Genomic DNA, 14734 nt, shown 5'->3' with positions numbered 1-14734 from the left:
CAGTATACCTGCTGCTATCCTCACACACACACACACACACCTTCAAGGAGCGCTGCCTCAAGTCTTTATACCCACCGATATACCCACCGATAGACAAATACAATCCATTAGTTCTTAATTAATAAAATCAGCCGATGTCACAAAGTGCTTTAGAGTAACCCAGCGTTGACCCCCCCCCCCCCCACAGAGAAAGCAAAGCTAAATAAGTAATGGCCAGTTAAATAGTGGTGTTGACACTCAGTCTGTTCATAGATGTATGTGTTCAGCAAAGATTGGGTGGATGCAGGGGTACCATCCATATGGTGTCTGTCTGTCTGATTTAAGTTGAAGTGAGTTGCTCCATCAATCAATCAAATGTATTTATAAAGCCCTTCTTACATCAGCCGATGCCACAATGTGCTGTACAGAAACCCAGCCTAAAACCCCAAACAGCAAGCGATGCAGATGTAGAAGCACGGTGGCTAGGAAAAATTCCCAAGAAAGGCAGGAACCTAGGAGAGTTCAAAACAGAGAGTTCAAAACAGCAGGTCCTGGACAAGGTAGCACGTCCGGTGAAAAGCCTAATCCTTGTCTATGACCATAGTAGTGAGGGTGGGTCTCAGGTACAGACATGAGCCTTGTCTATGACCATAGTAGTGAGGGTGGGTCTCAGGTACAGACAGGAGCCTTGTCTATGACCATAGTAGTGAGGGTGGGTCTCAGGTACAGACATGAGCCTTGTCTATGACCATAGTAGTGATGTCATCTCCATGATGTCAATTGTATTAGGGAGCTAAAGTGTGTGTGTGTGTGTGTGTGTGTGTGTGTGTGTGTGTGTGTGTGTGTGTGTGTGTGTGTGTGTGTGTGTGTGTGTGTGTGTGTGTGTGTGTGTGTGTGTGTGTGTGTGTGTGTGTGTGTGTGTGTGTGTGTGTGTGTGTGTGCGTGTAATCAGTTGTCAAATCTCTTCTGTCAATAAGAAGCCGTAGCCCCCTCACCCTGCTGCGTCACCTCACCCTGCTGCGTCACCTCACCCTGCTGCGTCACCTCACCCTGCTGCGTCACCTCACCCTGCTGCGTCACCTCACCCTGCTGCGTCACCTCACCCTGCTGCGTCACCTCACCCTGCTGCGTCACCTCACCCTGCTGCGTCACCTCACCCTGCTGCGTCACCTCACCCTGCTGCGTCACCTCACCCTGCTGCGTCACCTCCCTCTTATCCTGCTGCGTCACCTCCCTCTTATCCTGTGTCCCTTTGTTTCACCTCAGGATGTTTGACGTGGGCGGCCAGCGGTCTGAGAGGAAGAAGTGGATCCACTGCTTTGAGGGCGTGACATCTATTATCTTCTGTGTGGCGCTCAGTGACTATGACCTGGTGCTGGCAGAGGATGAAGAGATGGTGAGGAGGGGTAGCAGGGAGGGGTGGAGAGAGGGTGAGGGGTCTTCAGTTAAGTCTGGAGGAGATGTGTTGAGGGAGAGGAGTTGAGGTGTTGAGGGAGAGGCGGTGAGGCGTTGAGGGAGAGGCGGTGAGGCGTTGAGGGAGAGGCGTTGAGGGAGAGGCGCGAGCCACTCTCACCCCTCTCCCCACTGTGAGCACAGAGGAGGGAGAGATGCATTCTGAAAGCGTATGACCGTTGCTCAAAATACAACCAATGTTGTTCTAGTTACAGATAGGAGAGTCACAGCTTTCTGTGAGTACAGAGCCTTCAGTAAGTATTCATACCGTTGACTTATTCCACATTTTGTTGTTACAGCCTAAATTCAAAATCGATTAAAAAATAAAAATTCACCCATCTGCTGAAGTGTAAACATGTTTTAAAAAATGTTTGCAAATCAGTCAATTTACATAAATAAATTGGGCCCTAATCTATCGCAGGGGCGCAGCCATGGGTGGGCATTGGCCCACCCATGGCACTTGGAAGCCAGGCCCAGCCAATCGGAATTAGTTTTTCCCCACAAAAGGGCTTTATAACAGACTGGATTGTGAGGCCAGTTGGACACACTGACAAATTCTCTAAAACAACGTTGGAGGCAGCTTATGGTAGAGAAATAAACATTAGATTCTATGGCAACAGTTCTGATGGACATTCCTGCAGTCATCATGCCAATTACACGCTCTCGCAAAACTTGAGACATCTGTAGTGTTGTGTGACAAAACTGCACATTTTAGAGTGGCCTTTTATTGTCCCAAGCACAAGGTGCACCTGTGTAATGATCATGCTGCTTAATCAGCTTCTTGATATGCCACACCTGGCAGATGGATAGATTCCCTTGGCAAAGGAGAAATGCTCAGTAACAGGGATGTAAACACATTAGAGAGAAATAAGCTTTTTGTTCGTATGGAACATTTCTGAGATCTTTTATTTCAGCTCATGAAACATGGGACCAACGCTTTGGGACCAATGTTGCGTTTATATTTTTGTTTAGTATAAATGACATATTTCTCTATTACATTTTAAATACAGTAGCCAAAATGTCTAAACATGTTTTCAATTTGTCATTATCGGGTATTGTGTGTAAATGATATTTCTAATCCATTTTGAATTCAGGCTGTAACACAACAAAATGTGGAATAAGTCAAGGGGTATGAATACTTTCTGAAGGTACTGTAGCAACAATATCATATTTATTGTTAGAAAGTGTTGAGTTCCCACTTCCTCAGATGGTGAACATTATAGACAATTCAAGTCAATATGCGCAAAGATGTCGGCAAATTCTCTGAAAAGCCCAAAATAAATCTGATCATACTGGATCCTATTTTGACAGGTTACATATCAACTATGCATTCCCTGGATATGTTAGACTTTACATTTTTGTTGTTGTTGTATTTATTGTTATCAAGCTAAATAGTTTATCACGACCTGACTTTATATCCATATCGCCCAGCTCTAGCACCCCCCCCCCCCAAAAAAAATGTATTGCAGATTTATCGTTTTCGCACAAACAAATGTCAGTTTATTGCCAAATGGATTTTTGTCCATATCTATTCCACACTGTGTTTCCGGGTCTCCTCTATAGAACCGTATGCATGAGAGTATGAAGCTGTTTGACTCCATCTGCAACAACAAGTGGTTCACAGACACCTCCATCATCCTCTTCCTCAACAAGAAGGATCTCTTTGAGGAGAAGATTGCCAGGAGTCCACTCACCATCTGTTACCCCGAGTACGCAGGTGGGTGATAAGCATACTACAAGTACTGTTGAAGTCGGAAGTTTACCTACACTTATGTTGGAGTCATTACAGCTTTAGTAGTTTCTGATATGCTAATTGACATAATTTGAGTCAATTGGAGGTGTACCTGTGGATGTATTTCAAGGCCTACCTTCAAACTCAGTGCCTCTTTGCTTGACATCATGAGAAAATCAAAAGAAATCAGCCAAATACCTCAGAAAAAAATTTGTAGACCTCCACAAGCCTGGTTCATCCTTGGGAGCAATTTCCAAATGCCTGAAGGTACCACATTCATCTGTACAAACAATAGTATGCAAGTATAAACACCATGGGACCACGCAGCCGTCACACCTGTCAGGAAGGTGATGTGTTCTGTCTCCTAGAGATGAACGTACTTTGGTGCGAAAAGTGCAAATCAATCCCAGAACAACAGCGAAGGACCTTGTGAAGATGCTGAAGGAAACAGGTACAAAAGTATCTATATCCACACTAAAACGAGTCCTATATCGACATAACCTGAAAGGCCGCTCAGCAAGGAAGAAGCCACTGCTCCAAAACCGCCATAAAAAAGCCAGACTACGGTTTGCAACTGCACATGGGGACAAAGATCGTACTTTTTGGAGTAATGTCCTCTGGTCTGATGAAACAAAAATAAAACTGTTTGGCCATAATGACCATTGTTATGTTTGGAGGAAAAAGGGGGAGGCTTGCAAGCCAAAGAACACCATCCCAACTGTGAAGCACGGGGGTGGCAGCATCATGTTGTGGGGGTGCTTTGCTGCAGGAGGGACTGGTGCACTTCACAAAATAGATGGCATTATGAGGAAGGAAATTATATAGATATATTGGAGCAACATCTCAAGACATCAGTCAGGAAGTTAAAAGCTTGGTCGCAAATGGGTCTTCCAAATGGACAATGACCCAAAACATACTTCCAAAGTTGTGGCAAAATGGCTTAAGGACAACAAAGTCAAGGTATTGGAGTGGCCATCACAAAGTCCTGACCTCAATCCTATAGAACATTTGTGGGCAGAACTGAAAAGGTGTGTGTGAGCAAGGAGGCCTACAAACCTGACTCAGTTACACCAGCTCTGTCAGGAGGAATGGGCCAAAATTCACCCAGCTTATTGTGGGAAGCTTGTGGAAGTCTACCCAAAACATTTGACCAAAGTTAAACAATTTAAAGGCAATGCTACCAAATACTAATTGAGTGTATGTAAACTTCTTACCCACTGGGAATGTGATGAAAGAAATAAAAGCTGAAATATATCATTCTCTCTACTATTATTCTAACCTTTAACATTCTTAAAATAAAGTGGTGATCCTATCTGACCTAAGACAGGGATTTTTTTTTTGAATTAAATGTCAGGAATTGTGAAAAACTGAGTTTAAATGTATTTGGCTAAGGTGTATGTAAACTTCCGACTTCAACTGTAACACACACACGCCTGTGCGCATGTGAAGAATACACACAACACATACATGATGTGAAATACTTGGAAGTGGTTGAGTTGTTCCTGATTCAACTAGTTTGTGTATTTTTTTATTTTTTTTAAAGCACAAAGGCATTATAGAAAAAGCTGTTCAAACCTGTTGTGTTTCCTATTTTGGGACCATTCCATTGGTTCCATGGTTACCTGGACAACTAAATCAAGCATCGTTAAATGGTTGGCTTTTTTCGGAACTTCTCAAAGTTTTGCTTTGGCTTGCCTTTCTACTACCGATATCCGTTGGCATTGGCTCTGCGACAGTCTTAAAATAAATGTTTTGATCTGCTATATATAATACAAGGAGTCATAGGCGGCGCGTGGGTTTCAAGCTTGAGGCGGCGCGTGGGTTTCAAGCTTGAGGCGGCGCGTGGGTTTCAAGCTTGAGGCGGCGCGTGGGTTTCAAGCTTGAGGCGGCGCGTGGGTTTCAAGCTTGAGGCGGCGCGTGGCTTTCAAGCTTGAGGCGGCGCGTGGCTTTCAAGCTTGAGGCTGCGGGGATATGGCCAATGCTCTCTGCTATAGTGCCAGTAAGAGAGGTTCAATAAGATAAAATATTCAATCTCAAGGTTCTGCTTGCCTGAGATAAAATACCACATGATAACCTGTAGACCATACTATTTACCAAGAGACTATTCATCTATACTGAACAAAAAATATAAACGCAACATGCAACAATATCAACAATTATTTTTTTTCAACGACTGAGTTTTAAGGAAATCAGTAAATTTAAATAAATTCATTAGGCCGTAATCTATTGATTTCACATGACTAGGCAGGGGCACAGCCATGGGTGGGCCTGGGAGGACAAAGGCCTACCACTTGGGAGCCAGGCACAGCCAATCAGAATTAGTTTTGTGGAGGTCCTGGGCTGGCCTGTTTACACATGGTCTGCGGTTGTGAGGCTGGTTGGACATACTACCAAATTCTCTAAAACAAAGTTGAGGGAGGCTTATGGTAGAGGAATGAACATTCAATTCTCTGGCAACAGCTCTGGTGAAGTTTCCTGCAGTCAGCATGCCAATTGCACACTCCCTCAAAACTTGAGACTGTGGCATTGTGTTGTGTGACAAAAATGTGCATTTTAGAGTGGCCTTTTATTGTCCCCAGCACAAGGTGCACTTGTGTAATGATCATGCCATTAAATCAGCTTCTTGATATGCCACACCTGTCAGGTGGATGGATTATCTTGGCAAAGGAGAAATGCTCACTAACAGGAATGTAAACAAATTTGTGCACAAAATGTAAGATAAATAAGCTTTTTGTGCGTATGGAAAATGTCTGGGGTCTTTAATTTCAGCTCATGAAACATGGGACCAACACTTTACATGTTGCGTTTTATATTTTTGTTCAGTATATCTTTTTCGTAACTGTCTATTTACCACCGCAAACCAATGCTGGCACTAAAACCGTACTCAACGACCTGTGTAGGGCCGGCCATAAGCAAACAGGAAAATGCTCACCCAGAGGCTGCTCTCCTAGTGGCCGGTGATTTTAATGCAGGACAAATTTAATCTGTTTTACCTCATTTCTACCAGTCACCTGGGCAACTAGAGGAGACAACTTTAGATCACCTTTACTCCACACACAGAGATGTAAACAAAGCTCTCCCTCGCCCAAATCTGACCATAACTATCCTGATTCCTGCTTACAAGCAAAACCTAAAACAGGAAGTACCAGTGACGCGCTCAGTACGGAAGTGGTCCGATGAAACCGATGCTAAGCTACAGGACTGTTTCGCTAGCACAGATTTGAATATGTTTCGGGATTCGTCTGATGGCATTGAGGAATTTACATTACATTACATTACATTTAAGTCATTTAGCAGACGCTCTTATCCAGAGCGACTTACAAATTGGTGCATTCACCTTATGATATCCAGTGGAACAACCACTTTACAATAGTGCATCTAAATCTTTTAAGGGGGGGTTAGAAGGATTACTTTATCCTATCCTAGGTATTCCTTAAAGAGGTGGGGTTTCAGGTGTCTCCGGAAGGTGGTGATTGACTCCGCTGTCCTGGCGTCGTGAGGGAGCTTGTTCCACCATTGGGGTGCCAGAGCAGCTAACAGTTTTGACTGGGCTGAGCGGGAACTGTGCTTCCTCAGAAGTAGGGGGGCCAGCAGGCCAGAGGTGGATGAACGCAGTGCCCTTGTTTGGGTGTAGGGCCTGATCAGAGCCTGAAGGTATGGAGGTGCCGTTCCCTTCACAGCTCCGTAGGCGCACATTTACCACATCCAGCTTCATTAATAAGTACATCGACGACATCGTCCCCACAATGACCGTACGTACATATTCCAACCAGAAGCCATGGATTACAGGCAACATCCGCACTGAGCTAAAGGCTAGAGCTGCCGCTTTCAAGGAGCGGGACACTAATCCGGACGATTATAAGAAATTCCGCTACGCCCTCCGACGAACTGTCAAACAAGCAAAGCGTCAATACATGACCAAGATCAAATCCTACTACACCGACACTGACGTCGGACGTGGCAGGGCTTGCAAACCATCATGGATTACAAAGGGAAACCCAGCTGCGAGCTGTCCAGTGACGTGAGCCTACCAATCGAGGTAACCAGACAGACAGACAGAGAGCCAGATACAGAGTTTAATATTGGGGTCAATTTCACACCATATGTATTGAATTCCAAATAAAATAAATTTTGAACTTGAAAAATAAAGTTGAGAATGTAAACATATTTTCGAGGACGGGTGAAATAATGGATGTTGAAATCAAAAACCAAACAATTGAAAGAAAAATGTATAGAATTGTAAACAAAAATAAGACATCAATAGCAAAACCCCAAAACTCGTAACCAAATCATTTTAAAGCGAGAGCAAAACTGTGACAAATGATAAAAAAATATAATTGAAAACGAATGCATAAATCGTTTTCGGTTAAACTTTCACAGCAACCAAACCTATTATATACATATATCTTGCCTGCATGTACTACCTTTTTGGTTACGCAACTCGTATCTTTGCTTTCACTGCCAGTCTTTTCGATTGCGAGTTGTAGCATTATTTTTCCATGAAGGTTTACGTGGAGGCGTAGACAATGTGTCTCCATTGGTCCGCTAGTGTTGGAGTGACAGTTCGTCTTAACCCAATCAATGAGCATGATAGACAGGCTTCTTTGTTCTATTGCCTACTTAAGTAGACGGTCTGACGTCACCTCGTTTGAGGGTTTTAGCTAAAGTACTTCAAAATTTTCAGTCACGGGTCAATAATGTACGGATATTGAAAGCATGTCTATCTAATACATTTAATGACAAACCATCTAACTACTTAGGTAAACATGTGAATTACCTGCGCAGGTGTATGGCGAACTAGTTACCAACACCTGCGCCGAACGTTGTGCAACAGGCAATTCATATGTTTACCTAAGTAGTTAGATGGAGATTAATATGAGGAAGCTGCAGCCTACATTCAGTGTACTACAGTACCCATAATGCACTATTATTATTACGACAAGAGCCAGTACATATGAGGAGGCAGCAGCCTACATTCAGTGTACTACAGTACCCATAATGCACTATTATTATTACTACAGGAGCCAGTACATATGAGGAGGCAGCAGCCTACATCCAGTGTCAGTTTGAGGATCTGAACAGGAGGAAGGACACTAAAGAGATCTACACCCACTTCACCTGTGCCACCGACACCAAGAACGTTCAGTTCGTGTTCGACGCCGTCACAGATGTCATCATCAAGATCAACCTCAAGGAGTGTGGACTCTACTGAGGGGGAGCAGGAATCTTCAGGTCAGTGACCTTTGACTTGTGGAATTCCACCCTCATGTATTTTTTTGCTTTATTGAGACAGCAGGAAAATAGATACAGTGGGGCAAAAAAGTATTTAGTCAATCCTTGTGAAGACTTACAGAAAACGTTTGACCTGTGTCATTGCCAACAAAGGGTATATAACAAAGTATTGAGAAACTTTTGTTAATTACCAAATACTTATTTTCCACCATAATTTGCAAATAAATTCATAAAAATTCCTACAATGTGATTTTCTGGAGAAAAAAATTCTCATTTTGTCTGTCATAGTTGACGTGTACCTATGATGAAAATTACAGGCCTCTCTCATCTTTTTAAGTGGGAGAACTTGCACAATTGGTGGCTGACTAAATACTTTTTTGCCCCACTGTATAGGAAAGGCTAGCAGGGGGATTGAACCCACAGAAAGGCTAGCAGGGGGATTGAACCCACAGAAAGGCTAGCAGGGGGATTGAACCCACAGAAATGCTAGCGGGGGGATTGAACCCACAGAAAGGCTAGCGGGGGGGTTGAACCCACAGAAAGGCTAGCGGGGGGGTTGAACCCACAGAAAGGCTAGCAGGGGGATTGAACCCACAGAAAGGCTAGCGAGGGGATTGAACCCACAGAAATGCTAGCGGGGGGATTGAACCCACAGAAAGGCTAGCAGGAGGATTGAACCCACAGAAAGGCTAGCAGGAGGGTTGAACCCACAGAAAGGCTAGCAGGGGGATTGAACCCACAGAAAGGCTAGCGGGGGTTTGAACCCACAGAAAGGCTAGCGGGGACTTGAACCCACAGAAAGGCTAGCGGGGGATTGAACCCACAGAAAGGCTAGCGGGGAATTGAACCCACAGAAAGGCTAGCGGGGGGATTGAACCCACAGAAAGGCTAGCGGGGGGATTGAACCCACAGAAAGGCTAGCAGGGGGATTGAACCCACAGAAAGGCTAGCAGGGGGATTGAACCCACAGAAAGGCTAGCAGGGGGATTGAACCCACAGAAAGGCTAGCAGGGGGATTGAACCCACAGAAAGGCTAGCGGGGTGATTGAACCCACAGAAAGGCTAGCAGGAGGATTGAACCCACAGAAAGGCTAGCGGGGTGATTGAACCCACAGAAAGGCTAGCAGGGGGATTGAACCCACAGAAAGGCTAGCGGGGGGATTGAACCCACAGAAAGGCTAGCAGGGGGATTGAACCCACAGAAAGGCTAGCAGGGGGATTGAACCCACAGAAAGGCTAGCGGGGGGATTGAACCCACAGAAAGGCTTGCGGGGTGATTGAACCCACAACCATGAGGGCTCTAACATGTCCTTGCTGTGAGACCTGTTAGGGTTTGGCCTCTAAGGAGGTGACAGGGAGCTTCAGGTTAGTGACCTTTTGAACTTTGTACATACTGAATCACTGTAGATGTACACCTGTTATTGGTTAAAGCTGCAGAAGCTTTTATTCTTTTTGGGGCATTTGGGTAATATCTGAAAGGACTGGATAGTCCGCAGAATGCCAAGATGTATGTTACAGATTCTTTGTCCTCTTGATTGTTAGATTCAGTGGCAGCATGTGTAGGTGTTGTAATGAAAATTCATGAGGGGGTGTGCTTCATTGGGATGTTAGCACAACTTGGATTCATGAGGGGGCGTGCTTCATTGGGATGTTAGCACAGATTGGATGCAGTCATAGATATAGTTTTTTTATAATGGTTCACTTTTATCCTCTCTCTTTCTCTTCTGTAGGTGTCTGGTGGACCGTGAGCCTCATGGAAGGGGGATGAAGATATGAGATGACCTGGGACATTTGCATTAGATGATCGTGGAAGTAGAAGAAGATTATGGAAAGTAGAACCAGCGATTGAGACTGTTGGTTGCAATGCTGAATACAGCGGATGATGAATACTGCATTTTGGGATTGTTTCCGTTTTTACCACTTTTTTTTTTTTTTCTCCATGTTTCTCCATGTTTTTTCTCCAACCCTCTGATACACTGAGCTCAGGACAGAACTGAACTGTGGGGTAAACCTTAAGCAGTGAAATGAAATATAGTCACTGTGACTTCTATGGGAACTGCCAAGTCAAACTACAGAATACTTCTGTTTTTACTTCCAGATAATTTACACTGAACAAAAATATATAAACGCAACATGTAAAGTGTTGGTCCCATGTTTCATGAGCTGAAATAAAAGAACCCAGACATTTTCCTATACGCACAAAAAGCTTATTTCTCTCAAATTTTGTGCAGAATTTTGTTTACATCCCTGTTAGTGAGCATTTCTCCTTTGCCAAGATAATCCAACCACCTGACAGGTGCGGCATATCAAGATACTGATTAAACAGTGTGATCATTACACAGGTGCACCTTGTGCTGGGGACAATAAAACATCAGTCTAAAATGTGCAGTTTTGTCACACAACACAATGCCACAGATGACCCAAGTTTTAGGGGACTGTGCAATTGGCATGCTGACTGCAGGAATGTCCACCAAAGCTATTGCCAGAGAATTTAATGTTAATTTCTTGTCTCCAACGTCGTTTTAGAGAATTTGCCAATACGTCCAACCGGCCTCACAACCGCAGACCACGTGTGAACCACGTCAGCCCAGGACCTCCACATCTGGCTTCTTCCTCACCAGGATTGTCTGAGACGAGCCAGCCGGACAGCTGATGAAACTGGGGGTTTGTACAACCTTCTCAGGGAAGCTCATCTACGGAGTCTTGACCTGACTGCAGTTCGGCGTTGTAACCAACTTCAATGGGCAAATGCTTACCTTCGATGGCCACTGGCCCACTGGAGAAGTGTGCTCTTCACAGATGAATCCTGGTTTCAACTGTACCGAGCAGATTGCAGAGCCAGCCAGACAGTATAGCGTCTTGTGGGCGAGCGGTTTGTTGATGTCAACGTTGTGAACAGAGCGCCCCATGGTGGCGGTGGGGTTATGGTATGAGCAGGCATTAACTACGGACAACAAACACAATTGCATTTTATCGATGGCAATTTGAATGCAGAGATACCGTGACGAGATCCTGAGGCCCATTGTCGTGCCATTCATCTGCCGCCATCACCTCATGTTTCAGCATGATAATGCACGGGCCCCATGTCACAAGGATCTGTACACAATTCCTGGAAGCTGAAAATGTCCCAGTTCTTCCGTGGCCTGCATACTCACCAGACATGTATCGACGTGTACAACAGCGTGTTCCAGTTCCCGCCAATATCCAGCAACTTCACACAGCCATTGATGAGGAGAGGGACAACATTCCACAGGCCACAATCAACAGCCTGATCAACTCTATGTGAAGGAGATGTGTCGCGCTGCGTGAGGCTAATGGTGGTCACACCAGATACTGACTGGTTTTCTGATCCACGCCCCTACCTTTTTTTTAAGGTATCTGTGATCAACAGATGCATATCTGTATTCTCAGTCATGTGAAATCCATAGATTAGGGCCTAATGAATTTATTTATATTGACTGATTTCCTTATATGAACTGTAACTCAGTAAAATCTTTGAAATTGTTGCATGTTGCGTTTATATTTTTGTTCAGTGTAGATGGAGTGGAGTGATGTTTTTATGGCATTTGGTTGATTTAACCAACAAATCACACAGATAGTAGAAATTATCCTTGGTTGTGTCCCAAATGGCACCCAATCCCCTATATAGTGCATTACCTTTGACCAGAGTAGTAGTGCACCATATAGGGGAATAGGGTGTCTTTGGAACACATCCCTTCTCTCCATTCCAGTGCTCCCATCTATAGATTGACACAATACTGGTATACACTGAGTGTACAAAACATTAAGAACAACTTCCAGGTATTGAGTTGCAACCCTTTTGCCCTCAGAACAGCCTCAAATTATTGGAGAATGGTGTCGAAAGCATTCTACAGGGATGTTGGCCCATGTTGACTCCAATGCTTTCCACAGTTGTGTCAAATTGGCTGGATGTCCTTTGGGTGGTGGACCATTCTTGATACACACGGGAAACTGTTGAGCTTGAAAAACCTCAGCAGCGTTGCAGTTCTTGACACAAACCTGGCACCTACTTATATCTGAGATATAAGAAAGATCAGGAAACATTTACAGTACCAGCCCAAAGTTTGGACACACCTTCTCATTTAAGGAGTGCTTTATTTTTACTATTTTCTACATTGTAGAATAATAGTGAAGACATCAAAACTATGAACTAACACATATGGAATCATGTAGTAACTAAAAAAAAAATGTGTTAAACAAATTAAAATATATTTTAGATTTTAGATTCTTCAAGGTAGCCACCCTTTGCCTTGATGACAGCTTTGCACATTCTTGGCGTTCTCTCAACCAGCTTCACCTGGAATGCTTTTCCAACAGTCTTGAAGGAGTTTCCACATATGCTGAGCACTTGTTGGCTGCTTTTCCTGCACTCTGCGGTCCAACTCATCCAAAACAATCTCAATTGGGTTGAGGTTGGGCGATTGTTGAGGCCAGGTCATCTGATGCAGCACTCCATCGCTCTCCTTCTTGGTCAAATAGCCCTTACACAACCTAGAGGTGTGTTTTGGGTCATTGTCCTGTTGAAAAACAAATTATAGTCCCACTAAGCGCAAACCAGATGGGATGGTGTGTCGCTGCAGAATGCTGTCGTAGCCATGCTGGTTAAGTGTGCCTTGAATTGTAAATAAATCGCTGATAGTGTCACCAGCAAAGCACCCCCACACATCCTCCTCCATGCTTCACGGTGGGAACCATACATGCAGAGATCATCCGTTCACCTACTCTGCATCTCACAAAAACGCGGCGGTTGGAACCAAATGTCTCAAATTTGGACTCATCAGACCAAAGGACAGATTTCCACCGGTCTAATGTCCATTGCTTGTGTTTCTTGGCCCAAGCAAGTCTCTTCTCATTGGTGTCCTTTTAGTAGTGGTTTCTTTGCAGCAATTCGACCATGAAGTCCTGATTCACGCAGTCTCCTCTGAACAGTTGATGTTGAGATGTATCTGTTACTTGAACTCTGTGAAGCATTTATTTGGGCTGCAATGTGAGGCTGGTAACTCTAATGAATTTATCCTCTGCAGCAGAGGTAACTCTGGGTCTTCCTTTCCTGTGGCGGTCCTCATGAGAGCCAGTTTCATCATAGCACTTTATGGTTTTTTGCGTCTGCACTTGAAGAAACTTGAAAAGTTCTTGACATTTTCCGGATTGATTGACCGGGAAAATGTCTTAAAGTAATGATGGACTGTCGTTTCTCTCTGCTTATTTGAGCTGTTCTTGCCATAATATGGACTTGGTCTTTCACCAAATAGGGCTATTTTCTGTGTACCACCCCTACCTTGTCACAACACAACTGATTGGCTCAAACGCATTAAGAAGGAAAGAAATTCCACAAATTAACTTTTAACAAGGCACACCTGTTAATTGAAATGCATTCCAGGTGACTACCTCATGAAGCTGGTTGAGAGAATGCCAATAGTGTGCAAAGCTGTCATCAAGGCAAAGGGTGGCTAATTTGTAGAATCTCAAATATATTTTGATGTAACACTTTTTTTGGTTACTACATGATTCCATATGTGTTATTTCATTAGTTTTGATGTCTTCGCTATTATTCTAGAATGTTTCATGGTCTGACAAACACCTCTCTAGCTTTGTCACCTTTCACCACAGATGAGGAAGTGTTACATCGGCGGTGGATTAAGATGCATCCAAAGCAAAAACATATCCCTAGCTTAAACTGACAGGTTTTTAAATGATATTTGTATTTTCTTATGCTAATTCATTTTCCACTGGGGTGTGGACATCGACCTTAGGTGGTTAAATCTTTTCTCTTGCCCATTCACTCTCTGAATGGTACACGTACACAATCCATGTCTCAATTATCTCAAGGCTTAGACATCCTCCCCTTCATCTACAATTATAACTTTCACCTGGTCAGTCTGGTGGAAAGAGCACGTGTTCATAATGTTTTGTCTACTCAGTATAGGGCGAAGGACCAAAATGTAACTTTTTTTTATATATAATCTACACTTTGTTGCATTCGTTCACTGAGTTAGATATCTCATTTAATTTCCTGTAAAACCATGTCTTTATGACGTGTTGTTTGTATGGAGTTGTTCAAACTGTCTTTTTCATTTGGGATTTCTTTATAAAATCAGATTCCATCTATAAGTAGTGTCCATGCTCTAAAGATGGATCGGGAATTAATGTGACAGATTTGACGTGCACCTAACTCTTTCCGTTTTAAATCGGCCATCTTTTATCACGTTTTTTCCTAGGCTACATTCTTATTTAAAGTCCTGTCTAAACTTTAACATGAGAGATTTTACCTAGGCTACGTCCTTATTTGTTCTTTCATTTTCCAAAACTTAAATTACA

At 43.6% G+C, this 14734-nt stretch overlaps 1 protein-coding gene across 1 annotated transcript in view; it reads left to right on the top strand.

Annotated features, from left to right (window-relative positions):
* gnai3 (guanine nucleotide binding protein (G protein), alpha inhibiting activity polypeptide 3) overlaps positions 1–10535 on the top strand; it is a 64263-nt gene extending 53728 nt beyond the window's left edge. The window contains exons 6-9 of the mRNA XM_045692881.1: positions 1246–1375; positions 2995–3148; positions 8185–8395; positions 10126–10535. Of these exons, the coding sequence (XP_045548837.1) occupies positions 1246–1375; positions 2995–3148; positions 8185–8375 (475 nt within the window). The 3' untranslated portion in view covers positions 8376–8395; positions 10126–10535. The remainder of the gene's footprint in view (positions 1–1245; positions 1376–2994; positions 3149–8184; positions 8396–10125) is intronic.
* Positions 10536–14734: the final 4199 nt, after the last annotated feature.

The sequence above is a fragment of the Salmo salar genome, chromosome ssa13, assembly GCF_905237065.1.
Source record: "Salmo salar chromosome ssa13, Ssal_v3.1, whole genome shotgun sequence".
In the NCBI taxonomy this organism is placed as follows: domain Eukaryota; kingdom Metazoa; phylum Chordata; class Actinopteri; order Salmoniformes; family Salmonidae; genus Salmo; species Salmo salar.
Note: the sequence above shows the minus strand (reverse complement) of the source record. Positions and strands in the feature narration are given on the sequence as shown.